Source organism: Chironomus tepperi, unplaced genomic scaffold, assembly GCF_022539635.2.
Source record: "Chironomus tepperi strain 1889 unplaced genomic scaffold, CSIRO-AGI_Ctep_v1 contig_163, whole genome shotgun sequence".
Taxonomy (NCBI): domain Eukaryota; kingdom Metazoa; phylum Arthropoda; class Insecta; order Diptera; family Chironomidae; genus Chironomus; species Chironomus tepperi.
Genome location: NW_027226285.1, coordinates 2057841 through 2075607, shown reverse-complemented (window position 1 = coordinate 2075607; position 17767 = coordinate 2057841). Strand labels below are relative to the sequence as shown.

Below are 17767 nucleotides of genomic sequence, written 5' to 3'. Positions count from 1 at the left end.
ACCAAAAAACAACTTGTTATGACTCTTCAGTCGATAATATAATAGTAATAAACGAAGACTTTTAAAAAAGTTTAAAAATTATTTTACCGTCATTCGCATCAAGCCATTTGGAACTTGCTTTCCTCCAAACTTGACATCAACATCGTATGTGCCTGGTTCTGTGAGCATGTAGAAAATATCGAAGAATCCGTCTTTCTCGACAATCTCTGTATCAATTGCTCTGCAAACAAACACAAAATGGTTAGCATAAAAATTCTAGCAATCTTCTTTACAATTTATAAAGTCTTACTTTCCGTCAGAAGATTTATTGATTCTGCAAGTGACATTTCCTGCACCTGCTTCTCTTGCGTCGACTGTCAATCGATTTTTCTTGCCAAAAATAACTTTTTCTGCAGCATTGTTAACAAACTTGCATTTGTTGGCATCTCCTGATGAATTTGATTCTAAAATAAACGGTGAACCTTCAATTTCCTTACCAGCGTACAAAACGGAAACACTAGATGTAAAAAATACATTGTAAAATTAAAAGGTTAATAAATTAATAAACATTGTAATTACTTGTATGGACCCAATTCATCGGGAACGAAGCTAACTGTATATTTTCCGTCAGGTCCACGTTCCAATCTTGGTACCAATGGCTTGCCTTGTGGACTAGCGATAACAACACGAATTTCACCATTTCCAGCTTTGCTCGTATCGACTTGGAAGGATGCAGGAACTGAAGCTGGTAAACTTTTCTTTGAAATATCTCCAGACATGACCAAATTTCCACTCTTAATTGCAACTGGGGGTAAAACACGCATAACAAATGGTGAATGAGGAACATTGTGCTTTGCAAATGAGACTTTAGCAGTGATTGTTGTATTTTGTTTTGGTGGGATGAAAGTTACTAAATAATTGCCATCTCCACGTTCTTCTACTTCGTAATTTTCAACAGCACCTCCTTCGCTTGAAACCATTTCAACTCCAATTAAACCAGCACCAGCATTTTCGACATTGATGAAGAAACTAGCTGGAATTCCTTCGTAAACTTGAAGAGTTTCAACAGCTGGTCCATAAAGCTTAACGCTACGATAATCACCAGTTGAAACTTGTTGTGGTCCGTCAATAGTAACTTTGAATGGAGATCCCGGAATGTGTTTATCAGCAAAACGAACTGAAATATCATATACACCGGGTTCAGTTGGTAAAAATTCAACATCGCATGAGCCATCGCGATTATCAACACATGACATTTTTGCTTCTGATGGTCCTTCAATTGCAAATGATAAACCCCCAATACCAGCTTCACGAGTTGATACTGTAAATTTAGCTTTTTGATTAATTTGTCCTCCTTGTAATCCAGCTCCAAATGCTTTGCAACGGCTTGGATCGCATCCACTTTTAACATGAATAACAAATGGTGAGCCAGGAATTGGAACATTATCATAGCTCAATTCAATTGTATGACGACCAGCTTCAAATGGAGTATAAAGGATTTTAAATACTTCATTTTGGGATATGACTTTGCTTGGAACATTTTTGCCACTTGGTGCTGTGATTGAGCATGTCAATTTGCTGGTATCAATTTTTTGTCCCAATTTTGCCATATCTACTTGGAATTCAGTCTTTCCATTCATTACGACACCTACGAGAAATAAATAAAAATCAAACTTTTTAATGCCTGTATGATATGGGATTAATTCACTAAAGATAAGAATGGTTATGACGAGTTACGAATCAATAATGAAGAAAAAAATATGTTATGGTAAAACAGCAAAGTCCAATAAAATGTGAAACAACGAAGCAGAATGGAATGTTAAGAAAAATGAAAAAATAAAAATGAATCGTCAAAAAATGGTTCTAGTAAAAGCACGGCATTGTCTTGAATCGTATTATTGCCAGTAGTAGTTAATAGAGATAATAATAAAAATAAGGGAAACAACAGCAAAAATTATCCATGCTGGAAAATCACATCGCAAAAAAAACGACAAACTCAAAAACTACAATACACAACTGCCGAATTGGATTTACCGTGCATTTCAATTCCCGTGCCACAGACGGTAACGCGCTCTAAATTTGGTACGGGATAAATCATAACTTGAAACGGAGATCCTGTTATGTGATAATCATTAAATGTAACATTGACTGTATAATGTCCACATTCTGTTGGCCAATATGCAATATTGCATGTTCCATCACCATTATCTCTACAATTTAAGTGACATTCGCTTGGTCCTTCAACAGTCACGCCTAGAGCTCCTTGTCCAGCAGCTCTTGTATCAATAATAAATTCGGCAGGTTTATTTACTATTCCGGAATGAAGGCCAGGTCCAGTGGCAAATACTTTTTTGGGATCACTTTCTTTTAGGCAGTGTAATAAATATGGTTCAGTCAATAATGGAATTCCTCCAAATGTAATAAATAATAAATACTGTCCCACTTGAGTCGGTGTAAAGTTTACTAAAAATCCATCTTCTGTATTGATTATGTGGGCTTTTAATCTATTGCCCGACGGACTTGTTATCGTCACTTGTAAATCTGCTGCCTTTACATCATTTGTCACAATACGAAATTGTTGTAGACTATTCACTGGTGCAGCTATTTGTATTTATAGTGAATTCATTAAAATATCATGTCAATTGAGAGACATTGTTACTTTTTCATTCATCTTCTTTTTTTTAGGTTTAACAGAAAGCGACAATTAAGATCAGAAAAAAAGGAATTCTGGCAATAATAAATGAATGATGGGAAATGATGCATAATGCTTTTGAAAAATTTTTCTTCAATTTATAAAAAATAAATTGAGACTTTTTAAAGACCGATCAATCTGAAATCCATCATGAAATCCCATCATGTTGCTGAATATTATGTAAACAATATTAACATTAGATAATGACTAGTAAAAAAGGCACCAAGGCTTCAAAAGAAAATTTCGAATGTTCTTTTTAAAAATGATTTGTTTGTCATCTAGCAAATGAATGTCTCATATATCTATGCATAAAAGTTATTGATAAAAAACAACTAAACAGTTTTATACTTACTTTGTTCCAATCCTTCAACTTGAACTTTTGAGACATCGACTGTGCTAGTTTGAGCACTTGTAATGACTGTTTTCTTATTGAATGGCACTTTTAATCCTCCATAGTTCAAATTTGTTGTATAAGTTCCTGGAGCTTCAGGTGTGATTTCAACTGTATAAGTGTTATCTTCATTGTCGATCAAATTAATTGGCACTGCTTGTTTTGTGGCATCATTGACTACACTGACTTCCAAATCGCCATTTCCAGCCTCACTGTTGAATTATATTTATTTTTATATAAATCATTAATAAAATTAAAAAGTAGAACTTACGATGCATCGATAATGAAATGAGTTGCTTGATTAGGCTTGACGTCTGGGTTATCAATGAATGGTCCAAATACTTGAACTTTTGATGGATCTAAAGGAGCATTAGCATAAACACGGAAAGGAGAATTAGGAACTGCAACTCCTCCGTAATTGACTTCAACAGTTAATGGCTTTGTGGTTGTAGCTGTATAATAGACTTGCTTAACATTCTCAGATGTTTCTACTACTTGTACTGGTACTGGACGTCCAATGCTGTCACTGACTTTAACTTCCAAAGGTGCAACACCTGCTTGTTTATGATCAATAGTAAATTGAGTCTTTTTACCGATATCAACGCTATTTGGTTCAATTCCTTGACCATAAACTTTAATATTTTCAGGATGAATATCAGATGGAGAAACAATAACTTGTGACATAAATGGACTCTTTGGAATATCCTCTTCATCGCACAAAATGTGAACAGCATATTCACCAGGAGCTGTTGGATGATACGTAACTAAAGCACTTCCATCACCATTATCATGGCATTCAATCTTAGCTTGACTTGGACCGGCAACTGAAAAACCTAAAGCACCAGTTTCGCCATTTGTTTCAACTACAAAACGTGCTGGTTTGTTAACAATTCCACTGTGAAGACCAGGACCGAAGGCTTTAATTGATGATTCCTTCTTTGGTCCAACAACAACATCAAATGGTGATTTTGGAATTTCTTGACCAGCAAAAGTAATCATAACACGATATCTTCCTTCCTTTGTAGGTTTATAAAATCCATCAAATGTTGAGTTGTTAATAGCTTTAAGCTCAAATTGTGTATTTTGACCTCCTGGTCCAAGAATTTGAACATGTGGAACTCCATCTCCTGCTCCTTCAGTTGAAATTCTAAAATCAGCAACATCTCCAACTCTAACACCTGTTGGTTGTAAACCACGTCCGAAAGCACGAACTTTCTTAGAATCTGATGTTGGTGAAACACGAACGCCAAATGGTGAATTTGGAATTGCCTTTCCAGCATAAAATACATTAACAGAATGTAAGCCAACGGCACCGGGTGTGTAATCGCATCGCCATAAGTTATTTTCAATTTGACGAACTTTAGCTGCAACAGATGTCTTATGACCTTGAGGATCTAAGATAATAACTTCAGGCACGCCTTTTCCAGCATCCTTTGTGTGGATATCGAAGTATGTTGGACGTTTGACCATAACTCCATCAGCTTGTAAGCCAGGTCCGCTAGCTGCATAAAATTATATAATAACAATTTCTGGAAATTTGAAATAGTTTTAGTCAAATTTACCTGTTACTAATTCGGCATTGCCAGCAACTCCCTCAACTTTAACATCGAAAGGACTTTTTGGTACATCACGTCCATTAAAGTTGACAACAACTTTATGTTGACCTTCCATTTTAGGGATGTATGAAACAGAATATGTCAATGCCTTGTCATTATTGAAACGACAATCAACTTGTTCTGGTAAACCATTTGGATTCAAGACTGTTACTTCCACAGTTCCTTTATAATACAGAAAGTAATGTTACAAAAGTGTCTATAGAATTTAGAATTAGGAAATCCTTACCCTTTCCAGCAGAGAAAGTTTCGACAGTAAAGTTAGCTGGAGCGCCAACGATTGGTCCTGAAGGCTCAATTCCTGGTCCATAGCAACGTACTCTATAATTTTTTAGCAAATATTTTTAATATGCAAAAAACATCAAAACACAAAACGTGCATAAATTAAGATGAAACTCTGACTATGATTACCACTACTGAATTAGTTAGTCCATTTTCATAACATTTATAGAGAAGCAATTAGAAATAAAAAGTAATTTTGAGAGAGTTAGGTTTAACAACAAGAGAATCCGAATGAGAGAAAAAAAGAGTTCAATCTTCATGCGAACATCAGACAATTAGTTGCCTTCTTCTTCTTTCCTTCTTAAAATAAATTTTAACATCAATTTGTATTTTTTATTCACGGCCATTCAATATCAATAAAGGGAGAAAAAAATCAATTCATGAACCAACAAATAACGTCATTTAAGCAGACTGCATGGAATTAGTAAACGTCAATGAACCTCATACTTATTACCATAAAAAAATAATAATAATAATTCTTGGCATCAATATTAATTAACTTAATATACCAATAAATTAGAGAATATTAAAGATGTAAATAATTATAAATGAATATAGCAATTAAACGCAAAAAAGCATTCGCATATCATTCGCCTAGGTTGTCCACTTTGTTTCTAAAAACTTTACTCACCGCATAGCCGGCGGTGGAACACTATGTGTTTGATAATAAGGATTGAGATAAGAGAAAGATGAATAGATGGAAAGTATGTGAATGTAATGAATTACTAAGTTTTCTTTCAATGATCATTTGAGGATTGTAGGGATATTAAGCCTTACCTATTTGGATTAGTGCGTTGTCTAATTGGAGCACCTGGCTTCAATTTAGAACTTGGATATTGTGAAAGATATGTCATCATTGACTGTTCGTCAATATTTGGATTTGTCATTTCATCAGGTTTAATAAGTTGACGAACACCGAGCCAGTCATCAGCTAATCCCATTGCTTCGGTTGCATTTTGAAGAGCATCCTTTGGATCCCATGAAGCCCAATCAGGACACAAGCCAGGAGCGACATTGTCAACAAGGGCACCGATAGCTTTACCGTCATTCCAGTCTATAGTTTTATAGACACGACAAAATTTGTAAGAAAACATTAAAAAAATGATAATAAAATTTTTAATTACCCGTTGTAAAGTTATGAATGGGCAAATCAGGAACTCTATTTTTAACCCAATTAAGTAAACGTTGTTTTGGTGTTTGTTTGTCATTTGGTGCCTCAGTGTCACTCTCCCACATTGGCATTGAAATTGAATAGTGAAGAATCAAAAGCCAGATAAGACCAAGGATCAATTTCAATTTGCAATCAACAATATCAGTGGAATCGATATTGATGATCTTAATTCCTTCACGTTCAAGGAACTTCAATGCAACAGAGACATTCTCCAATTTTTGTGAGCGAAAGGTTGGTCGTTTATTGTGCTTGCTCATTTTCTTCTGTGACAAGACTTCAATGAGTGCAATGAGCGCAAGACCATCAGATAAATCAGTCTCCAAACTCATAAGAGTCTTATCGATGATTTTCAAGTGTTCATTTGCCCATCTTGTAAATGTATTTTGTTGGATGCGTTTCCATTCAGCATCTTCTGCTAAATCACGTTCAGCTTCAATCATTTCGTCTTCTTGATCGCAATAGTCCTATGAACAACAAAAAAATTAGTAAATTTACTAATAAATGAGTCACACATTTAAAAAGCTATTTCTCGACTCAATTGTTTAACACATTTTCACCTGCTCGCCTGAAATATTTCAAGTACATACATACACAAAATATTTTTCTGTTGATAAACAAAACGCCAAGCAATAAAAAAATTTATTTGTACAATAGAGCTCAATTTGTTTTGGTCTATTATGGAATGATTAAACGACGATGCGTGAAACTTATTAATTTTTGTGTTCATGGCGAGTAAGTACGAAAGGTAATTGTTTTATTATACATCCCCAATATTTTTGCTTTATTGGTCTTTTATGTCTCACGCTAAAAAGTATCATCGGCTGATTCACATGGAATATTTTTGGTGCAAAGCCGACACTAAAATTAATAGACATTAAACGAAGAAGAGCAAGAAGAATTCACCTAATTAAATTCTTTGCATCCACCAATAATGAAATATTTGATCTTATTATTTAATGCTATGTTAAATAATGAAATTTTTTGACTCTAAACTCAACACACACTTTAAGCATGGAATATTACTGAACACAGAATGATGTTCCATTGTTTCCCAACTTTTTCATTCTGTTAATTACAATTGGGAATGAAAGAAAAGAATGGAATTGAATTGAATAAATTAAGTAAGCATATTAATATGCATACAGTTTTGGATCGTGTACGATTAATGTCGCTATTCATTTATTTTTTTTAGTGCTATTTTTACAAGCATTTGACAAAAGAGAATCACTTCCAGCTACAACTTTAATGTTGTTTTCTTCTTTTTACACAGAAAATGAGATCATAAAAATGACGTAGTTGAGTGTGCTTGTGTCTGCATGCTTAACTCAAAAGAATCTATAGAAATACTTTGGAATAATGATGAAGCAAGAAAGAAGCACTAAAATGAATTTGAGGATTAAACACAAAAAATACGTAAAATAAAAATCGCATCATTGTCAGTGTGAGTTTAGGCAACTAATATTTTCGGTTCCATCTAAAAACAAGTTATTGTTGCATTAATAAATGAACGGCGGGATAAGGAAAGGAAAGGATGAAAACAAAGTATAAAGATTCTAAGAAAAAATACTTTTCACGGGTGTGGATATTATTAGCATATACAGGTATATCTGAATATTTCACGGTCAGATGCAAAGATAGAGTAAGCTTGAACAGCACAATATATTGAATTAATATTTCACATTCACTTTCATTCGATATGACGAATGCTTAAAGAAAATAAAGAATCGCGATTGCTTGAACGTGATGTCAGCGACAAGTTATTTTTAAAACACCAAACCAATCGTTCTTAAAAAAGCAATTAAAGCTGAACGATGTTGTTGCTTGTTATTTTATTGTTTTATTTACATTGTATGTCACATACGATTTATTTCATCATACTGCATTGGACATGAAGCAAAAAAATGATCGTGCTGATGAAAAGGTATTATTCATGGGAAAACGATTCAATGTCAAAATAAAAAGAAATCAAAATTAAATGTTCCTTCCTTCTTATTCTCTTCGTATACATATTTTAATAAAATGGAACAACACGCAGCCTTTCTTACTGTAAGTATATCAGAAAGGTTTGAGAATCACACCGGTATTTTTTTCTCGCAATTTATTTTGACTAATAAACATACATATACTCACAAACAAAAATCAAGCTGCACTTTATATACTTCGTTTATCGCTATTGGAATGTTACTGGATGTTTTTTTATTAAATGTCTAGAATAATTTTGTAATTCAATTTTCTTTTTAAAACTGTTGCTTATAGCCAAGATTTCAATACACCGATATATTAAAAGATTATTCCTTATCACGACTGCAATAAAATTTTTATATTTAAGCTAATAAATCCACACAAACATGCGATAAAACACTTTTTAACTTAATTTTGTTTTGATATCAAAACCGTATAATTTCCATCAAGTTTTCAAATGTTTTCAATTTGAAATTGAAGGGTTCTCACAAAATTATTTAAATTCAAAAAATTAATTAACGGTAAAGAACTGTAATTTGAGAATTAAAAACCAATTAACAAGTGGGCACTTCAAAGATAAGTTATCACACTCGCGTTTTTAATGTTAATGCACTTTAGTATTTGCGAAAAAAATCAACGGAACAATTTTTCATCAATATATTTTTTGAATGTGATGGAAACACGTTTGCTTAAGAACTGACTATTTGAAGTATAAAATTCTACTGCTTTAGTTGCAAAAAGGCACTTTTTATGTCTTTCATTTATTTTTCTCCAAAAAAGAGCACGACTTGAGCACGACACAAACATTCAAAAAAATTGAGAGAGGTATCGCGGTATTGATTGTTATGTTATAACTTCTTTTTTTCACAAATATATATTCCATAAACATTTACTCTTTTTGCACATATAATTTGAGATTAATGTATTTACACATTTATACAATTTCATTCTATCTTTGTTGGATACAAGACGCAAATTTCTAAAGAGAAGCTCTTTTATAAGAAAAAAATCGTACATCCAGAAATGTGTATTAAACAGGTTTCAAATTAAAAAAATTTCCGAAAAGGAATAGTTGTTGTTGCTTATTTTATCTTTTTTGAGGAATACAATGAAACGAAGAGGAATTCTCAAATAATTCTCACAATGATAATTGAATTGCATGGGCCTTGCCATTTAAAAAATATATATAAGGGCATGGCCGTTTAGAAATTCACACTCAGTAATTTGAAGTTAAAGGCATTTTTCTCCTTAGTTGGACTTTTTAGGATCACTTTTGATAGTTATAATTGTAGAAATTCATAAAACCAACATTTTGGCATATAATTTGCTATGATTAGTGCTTTAATTAATGCAAAAATTCAAAAAATATCTCAATTACTGAGTGTGAATTTTTGTTCCATTTTTTAAAATTTTTCAGAAAAATTAATAAAAAACCCTAAATTTATGTGTTTATTATGATTTAAATTGTGGGAGCATAAAGATTTTATGTTCCTTTTTAAGATTAGATTACTCTACGGAAGCAAATCATGCTTTAAAATAGTTTAATTAACATAATTAGTATTCTGTTTTTGAAAAAAATTATTTTTTTCCGTTGAAATTTTGAAAAAATGGAACGTTATTTGTAAGCCCATAAATATGAAGACGATAAAAGATGATGTCATTAAAACGTTGATTCAGTTGAATCAATAATAAGGAACTTGATGATTCAAGCAGTATTCACAATTTCAATTTTTAATTGATTCACTCAACAATAAAATAAAAACCGTTTAAATTAATCACAGTAGCTACTTTTAAAACCATTTTAAGCTCAATAAGAATGACATCATCACACACTTCCAACAAACACAATACAAATTGCTTTACTATTTCAATCAATTCCAATTAGAAGCCGAGAAACAAAAACTAAAAATCATATAAATTTATTAGTAACTTAAAAAAGATGTGCTTACACGAGGCTGTATAGATTGACTCTGAAGAAAATCGCCTAATGCTTGTGCTTGTGCCATTTTGCCGGTTGAACTTTATTCTCTCCCTCTTTTTACTTCTACTTCAAACTAACTTTATTTTCTCACAAATCCCCGGTCTGTCTCTTCTTTCTGAGTAGATGTACTCCTCTCAGTACACACAGTCTGATGTTGTTTATGCTTATTTATGTGTAAATTGTTGATTGTGTAGTAAATCAGAAGTCTCGCTCTCTAAAATTTGTCCAGAAAGAAGAAAATAAAAAGAAATAAAAATTAATAACTTCAGTTTCAATTTGAAAACATTGTCGCTGCGATGACCATATATAGATTCAAATAGTCAGCATGTATGCATGAATGTGAGAAAGTCATGATCGAGATGCTTATACGCTTCAATATAATCAATGTACGCATAAAAATAGAGGAGGATGAATAAAGTCTTTTAAAATTAAAGATTATGTCAATGAAATATGCTTTTGGAAAGTACAAAAGTGATCACGCCTTACACATTAATTGCTTGATGTATTTACAAAATGGGTTGGAGAATTATACACTATTAAAAATTAGAACTAGGTAGTAAATTTGGAATCTTTCAACGCTTAATTACTCAATTTATGATCATTGTTCAAATATTGCATTGAGTGCTATGATTAATCATAAATTTCATATGAACCAACTTCAAAACTTGAAAGTAATTTCCTCAAATTTCATATGACGTTGCCTATAACACCGTCTTACACATAGCAAAAAATGATTCAGTACCGACTGATTTCTCGCTCATTCGATCATTGAACTTTATTACAAATAAGAACATTATTATGTTTCCTTTGTAAAAATGACGTAATACCCCAATCTACATTATCAATGGAAGAAATTGTTTCCCAATGTCCATAAATTCGAGACAGCACGTTTAGCCAATTCAATTTTTTAAATTGATTTCAGAATTCAATCATCGATGAATTTATAATCAAATTGTCAATCATCATTTTGACACTTTAAGGTATCCGTTCACGTCTGTGGAGTAAATAAATTTATTTTTTTGACATGAGAGGAAGTTCGTGCTGTGTCCGAAAGATTCATGATAGTGGAAATAAAGTTGTCGGCACAAAAAAGTCAGCCAATGTGAAATCTTGTAATGGATTTTGATAACGGCAAAAGATCATAGAATTTGCGACTCTAGCAACTAATTTTTAAAATACAGTAACTGTATGGAGAAATTAAATTTAGAAACATTGACCTATCAAGAAAGCATATTATATATTCCATAAGTACAATAAGTATCAGAAATCTCGACTCGACCTATTACTCGCATTTCAATATTTCTGATGTCTCAACAAGCGTTCCAAATTTTGTTATTAATTTTTTTTTTCATATCACGTTTTACACTCTCGACTCAAAAGAGAGCGCATATGTTCGAATATCTTTCTCTGAGAGGTCTGTTAAGACATACACTTGCGAAAATGTTCGTTCGTTCGCTCAACAGGTAAGTAAGTAAATTGAATGAGTTAGAAAAAAGAAGACAAAAAAGATTTAACTATAGTGTGCAGGCATCAAAAGGAATTTTTTCATATAGTTCATGAATTTTTATGACACATATTATATACTATGAAGCCGCGATTACGAAATAAGCAAATGGTAATAAAAAAGAACTTATCATCCACGTTCTATTAGTTATTTCATTACTACCAAGAATTGAGCACGTCGTTAATATTAATTCTAATGATGTTTACATCAATAAGTCTATATAAATCATAATCACGTAAATATTTCTCTGATGAAATCATACTTGACATTTAATGTCATCATTAACGGCTGAATGAAGTTTTTTTTACCGTTTGTTTGTGATCTAATTATAGAAATTTATTAAAAAGATTTTATCATCACAGATTTGCACACTTGTTAAAGTGGAGAATGAAGAAGAAGATTAATGTTATTTTAATCACAAAGAAGCTGTCATCAGGCACTAAACTTGACACTTAAAATTTTCAGATTCACTGACGCCACATGATTCGTTTCAATAGATTTCTTAATGTTCCTTTCCCAAAGCATTCAAAGATGATCCGCAAAAATTTCATTCATGCTATTTCTCTAATCTAGACTAGAGTATGTATATACGAACAGTTTCATTATACAGACATAAATGCCCCATTATTTACAGATGAAACGAGTGAAAGATCAAACGATAAAAGTAATCTGATCGTCCACCACCCATTGACTTTTGTCAAATGTGCAGAAGGAATGAAATTTATTATGGACGGACTTTCATAGTTGGAAAATTTTGATGAACATAGTTTTTATAAAGTTGATTTAAGATTTAAATAATATTTATCAGACATAGTTGAAAACCCCTTTTCATACAAAAGACCAGTCTGTTTTTGAACTCCGAAGAATAAACATTATTGTGAAATTATAAATTTGTAAGGAATTCGTTTATTTAAACTACATTTACAAGAGTAGCAGTTTTGATCCTCGAACTTGAAATCATTTAAGTCTTTATAAATACAATTATAGATTCTATAGCTACCTTGAATTGAAAATATAAATCGTGATAATGATTGAGGGTATCGCTAGAATCATTATATGAATATAAATTAAGCAGATAGCAAAGTAATATCTGCAAGCAAACTACAATCTTATAGAAATTTCACACATCAGCTCTGGATGAAAAAGAAAGAAATGAATGAAAAATTGGAGAAAATTATTCGAGGTCATGCAAAGGACAAGACAGGTGTGTGAAAATTTTATCATAAAGTCTTCTATTATCTGAATCATCGAAGATATCTAAATTAAAGATTTTTCATCCAAAAGACTACTTTGTCTTCGTCAGGTGTATATTTATAGCACCTTCTTAATTAAAATCGTCACCAATTTAATTTTCTTGGTTTAGTCACACTTATTATTGTCAAGAATGTGACTGACTAAAAAATAGTTTTAGTAAAATTAAATAAGTGAATAATCTTACATATGGCGTCTCAAATTTTAATTCACTTGCTAAAATAAAAGTTTGTCGTAAAGTTCGTGCATGAATATTGATTTTTGGTGAAATAAATTGTTCGCGATCATTCATTTTAAATTTGAAGCGAAAAAGTTAGTTGCTGAATAAAGTAAATATTTATGTGAAAGAATTTATAGAATGTGGATTGCCCGAGCGACACAAATTAAGAAGGATCCAAAAAGGAGCTTTTAAGGCTTCGCTAAACCAATTTTATCAGCACCAAATGGAAGTCGCCTTCGTTATTTGACTGGGAGCCTTAAAAGGTCCGTTGCGGATAATTTTTCATTTGATTCGCTCGGGTAGTCAGTGATCACATTTCTCGTACAACTTATTGGGTATCTAAGTCTGATAAAAATTAATCACTTTCAAATTTGTTTATAATTGCCATGACCAAATGAAATATTTTACAGAAAAATATGTAAACATGGGCAGCAATAAAATATTTCCTAAAAAAAGAGTTTGAGTACGTCTTCTTGATGTGATAGAATCACATGATCTATAAATAACTTTTATGAATTTTTTTTTTTATTTTTAAAAGGAAAAGTCATGCTGTTTTGTCAATAGCGTCCACGCTTTTCCTAATACTCTACGATCACTCATGAAAATGTATGCAGCACATCACTTAGACTTTAGCCCCGATATTCTCCAACCTCACACTTTTATTTTTTTTTTTGCATGCACGGATCTCACGAAACAGAAGAAAAACACATTAAAAAGAAAATTATGAAAATGAAGACGAAGAATTTTTCTTAAATAATTACACGAAAGAAAGATGAGAATGGATTTTAAAAATAAATATTTTTTCTTCCTCCGTGTGAGATCTTTATGGCCACTTTTCTAATATCACATAAAGTGTATGAAGAAAATTATAAAAATTTCCATCCTATCCACTTTCTTATTTAATTAATCGACTTAATATCAAAATTTCCCTTATTGACTACTTACGATTTATTAAGCACTTAAATTATAGTTTTTCAAATGTGCTAAACAAATTAAAGATTAAAGAATAAAATTTCCAAAGATGATGAAAATTTGAAAAGAAAAGTCTTTTCGCTCTTAATTTTTTAGACCGTTCAGAGCGAAGTTTTCCCGACGACTGAATTTTCGAAAATTCACTTTTCATTTCTCTTTTCTTATTTTCACACACAATCTTGGCGAAAATCCTCGAAAGCATGTATTGACGATATTGTACGCACGATTGCATTCGATCGTGTCTTATTGTTTTCAAACATTTTTTTTCGACTCTTTTCTCTTTTGTGGCTGGCGCTTAAACAATATTTTTGTTGATGCCGACTTTATAGTCAGACATGTGATTTTTTTATATCTCGTCTAATGCGACATTTTTCATGTTTTTCCTTCACATGTGCTGCTTTATTGCAGTTTTATTTGTTTTCAAGGATATAAAGTATCAACATGCCAATCGTCTGACTGTTATGCAATTGCCTTTATTGAATTAAATAATCAGGGCTGCTATAAAGTATCTCTACATAGAATTGAACGCAATAATCAAGTGACCGTACCAATCAAAACGTCTGAAAATTGCGGTGAAAAAAATGATGTTAAGTAACAACAAAAGTACAATCGTAAAAGACAAATATGGATATAGGCATGTGAACCATTATTTTTAACCATTTAAGGAATTATTTTTAAACTCGAAAATTTCACAACAAATTGTTATTGCTCAGCCTCAGACACTTTAAGTTATTGTTGTCATTTTTGTAAAATCAAATACGACATCAATTAATCTTTATTGATTGATGCTATCATAAATTTGCACTCAAAATGATCATGCTGTATAGATCAAGAACGACCGTTAAAAAATTACCGGGAGAAATTTTTGAAAATCCCGGTAAAACCAAGTTTTCAGTCAATAAAAGTATATTTTAAGTATGTCTGTTTGTCATAATTACTCCATTTTAAATTAATTTATTGCAATTATCTGACAGTATACTTACCTTTTTTGATAGTATATAATATTTTTTGAATTTGGATTGGCATATTTCTATCAAATAAATCATAATTGACTGCAATGCGCTTTAGTTGATTTCAAGTTACAAAACACTTTGTTTACTATTTACAAAACAAAAAAATGAGATATTCGGATAAACTTAATAATGTCGCTTTTCTTTGAATTGTGCAGGCTATGCTTAACAAATTGTAGTTCTAATTGCAATGGTGTAATAATTTACGAGAATGACGAGATCCGGCGACAAAAAATCAAAGATTGCTTGTCTATAATTGTAAGTTTTATTTCTCACAAAAATAAAAGAAATCAAATTAATTTTTCTCTTTAGATTCCAGATATATTTCAAATATGCAGTAATTGTGATGGTAAGCTGAATTGCTTCTATCAGTTTAGATCAGATTCAGTGCGATGTCAGCATGAATTTAATGGTAAATCTAGAAATTGCAATTGTCTTCCAGTTCCAATTTATTAACTTAAATTTTCCATTAGATATCATTAAATCAGTTCAACCGCCACAGAATGTCCAGTATGAACAAGAATATTACATTCCAATGAATGAACAAAACATGTATATTCAACATCCAGCACAAACAAATGAGCTACAGGAAGATTATCATTATATGGCACATGAATTACATTTGGCATTAGAAGATAATCAAAATGATAACAACTCACTGATTAGTATGCCGACTAATAATGAGCATATTTATGAGCAAATGCAAACACCGACTGCAACACATCATCATATTCATAGTGAGGAAGTTGAACAGACTTCACAGATAATAGATCATCAGCCTCAAGATATTATTGAAGTTCCAAAAATTGAAAGTCCTGAAAATTGTGCAATATCAATTGAGCAACAAATCAATGATCAGCCAGAAAATATTCTACAGAATGACGATTTTACATATGATGATTTTGACGAATCCTGTCAATCATTTCCAAGTGATCGGAATAATATAGATAATGCTATTGAAAAGAAGATAGAAGAATTTATTCAAAATAAGAGAAATAAGGCAAATCCAAAAATCTGTACAGTGTGCAATAAATTGTTTAGGACCAACTATAAATTAAGAGAGCACATGCAAACGCATGAAAATAATCCAAAATTTGTTTGCGACTCTCCAGGTTGTAATAAAAGCTTTAAATCCAAAATTGGTCTTAAGGAGCATACTGCGAAACATACTGGACAATATAGTTATTCCTGCGAAATCTGTGATAAAAAGTTCCTACTTCGTTCTTACTACTTAGCTCATCAAAAAATTCATTCGAATGTCAAGAACTTTGCATGCACGATGTGCTCTAAAACCTTTAAAAATAAGCAGAACCTTGTAAATCACGAGAATTATCATTACGGACTTAAATTATTCGCGTGCGAGGTCTGTCAAAAAACCTTTACTACAAAAACCAATTTAGACGTACATGTCAAATCATCGCATACTCAAGTCGAGCAGTTTGAATGCGAAGTCTGTAAGAAATATTTCAAGACAAAAGCGTATCTCAAAGTTCATCAAAAAACCCACTTCAAAGAGCTTCAAAATTATGCCTGTACAACTTGTTCTAAAACTTTCATTCAGCTTTGTGATCTCAAAATTCATGAAAAAACTCATACAAATCAAAAGGACTTTGTCTGTGAAGTGTAAGTCTATCATATATCCAAATTCTTAATTACAATCTTAAGTTATCTCTATTTTATACAGATGCGGCGAAGCATTTACAAGAAAAGATTCGTTGAAGCTTCATGTATCGTCCGTTCACACTAAAGACAGCATTTTTAGTTGCAAGTTATGTCAAAAGACTTTTACAAGAAAGAACTCACTTAATCAGCATCGAAAGAAATGTATTAATAGCGCAAGTGCTGTGAAATTTTAGAATAAAGAATCTCATTTATTCAATGCAATTTAATTACAATGGACAGGATTTAATAAGGTTCGTCAAAGAAATCATTTTTGTAATGAAATTCTCCTTTTCAGTTTCCTTTTCACTTGCCGTCATCTCTAATTTAGACAGCATTTGAACTTTTAAGATTTCATCTAAATATCCATTAGCGACGAATCTTTCAACGGTACAAGTTTCAGCTCCATCAGTAGTAATTTGAAGCTTCATTTGTTCTTTCGTTTCTCTCATTATATCATCACATCTAGTTCCACGTGATCCTGCAGCTTGGATCATATTTTTACTAAACCCATATTGATTATGCTTAAGGATGTTATTGTCTCCGAGATATTTTCTCAGACAGTACTCGAAATCAACAGTTAATTGTTCACTTTTCTTTTGCTCATAAAAGGAATCGAAAAATTCTCCATACTTCTTCCTTCCTTGGCAGTTTATTAGCCCATTATTTTCATATTCGATTGCCTTATTCTGATTATTTTGGATGTACTTATTTTTATCACCAGATTTCCAAAATTTCAATCCAACACCTTTCATCTCGGCAGCAAGTGCTGCTAAACGATAATTTTCAAACTGGCTTTCAGCTCTAACTTCCTTAACCACACAATCAGCATATTCCTTTCGAGCTATATGATTAGCAAATTTTGTACGGACTTCATTATAAAAGTTTTCATTTTGCGATCTTATATCATTGGTGCAATCTGTAGGATTTCCAATATACTTATCAATCGATGAAAAATAATCAGTGTCAAAATGCTTGAATTTAAGGTAGTCCACAATGCATTCGACCGAAAGTTTTGCTTCAGATTTGTGTAGAATGAAGATTAATATAATTTGTATCAAAAATAACCTACGCCTATAA

General features: G+C 31.8%; 2 protein-coding genes and 1 long non-coding RNA gene across 5 annotated transcripts in view; 2 read left to right on the top strand and 1 right to left on the bottom strand.

The window, feature by feature from the left end:
* cher (filamin protein cher) overlaps positions 1-14132 on the bottom strand; it is a 35696-nt gene extending 21564 nt beyond the window's left edge. Inside the window, exons 1-12 of one of the 3 annotated variants that reach the window (XM_070637568.1) lie at positions 13992-14132; positions 10040-10285; positions 6082-6592; positions 5735-6011; positions 5589-5609; positions 4905-4996; positions 4625-4840; positions 3334-4564; positions 3024-3274; positions 559-1627; positions 290-496; positions 88-220 (exon numbers count right to left, since the gene is read on the bottom strand). In XM_070637568.1, the coding sequence (XP_070493669.1) occupies positions 88-220; positions 290-496; positions 559-1627; positions 3024-3274; positions 3334-4564; positions 4625-4840; positions 4905-4996; positions 5589-5609; positions 5735-6011; positions 6082-6592; positions 10040-10096 (4065 nt within the window). In that variant the 5' untranslated portion in view covers positions 10097-10285; positions 13992-14132. Of the gene's footprint in view, positions 1-87; positions 221-289; positions 497-558; positions 1628-3023; positions 3275-3333; positions 4565-4624; positions 4841-4904; positions 4997-5588; positions 5610-5734; positions 6012-6081; positions 6593-8258; positions 8440-10039; positions 10286-13991 lie in introns of those variants that run through there. The other 2 variants (XM_070637569.1, XM_070637570.1) reach the window with 2 other exon arrangements.
* Positions 6681-7287, top strand: LOC139088373 (uncharacterized). Its single transcript, XR_011544212.1, has 2 exons — positions 6681-6873; positions 6941-7287. It is a non-coding gene; the product is annotated as an uncharacterized lncRNA (long non-coding RNA).
* Positions 12603-16917, top strand: LOC139088588 (zinc finger protein 25-like). Its single transcript, XM_070637856.1, has 6 exons — positions 12603-12612; positions 12746-12779; positions 15187-15286; positions 15341-15440; positions 15502-16651; positions 16713-16917. The coding sequence occupies exons 1-6, from the start codon at positions 12603-12605 to the stop codon at positions 16882-16884; spliced, it is 1566 nt and encodes a 521-aa protein (XP_070493957.1). The 3' UTR covers positions 16885-16917.
* Positions 16918-17767: the final 850 nt, after the last annotated feature.

Coding starts and splice junctions, on each gene's coding strand:
- LOC139088588 (XM_070637856.1), top strand. Junction 12,780..15,186: donor TCATGCAAAGGACAAGACAG/GTGTGTGAAAAT, acceptor TGAATTGTGCAG/GCTATGCTTAACAAATTGTA. Junction 15,441..15,501: donor ATGTCAGCATGAATTTAATG/GTAAATCTAGAA, acceptor ATTTTCCATTAG/ATATCATTAAATCAGTTCAA.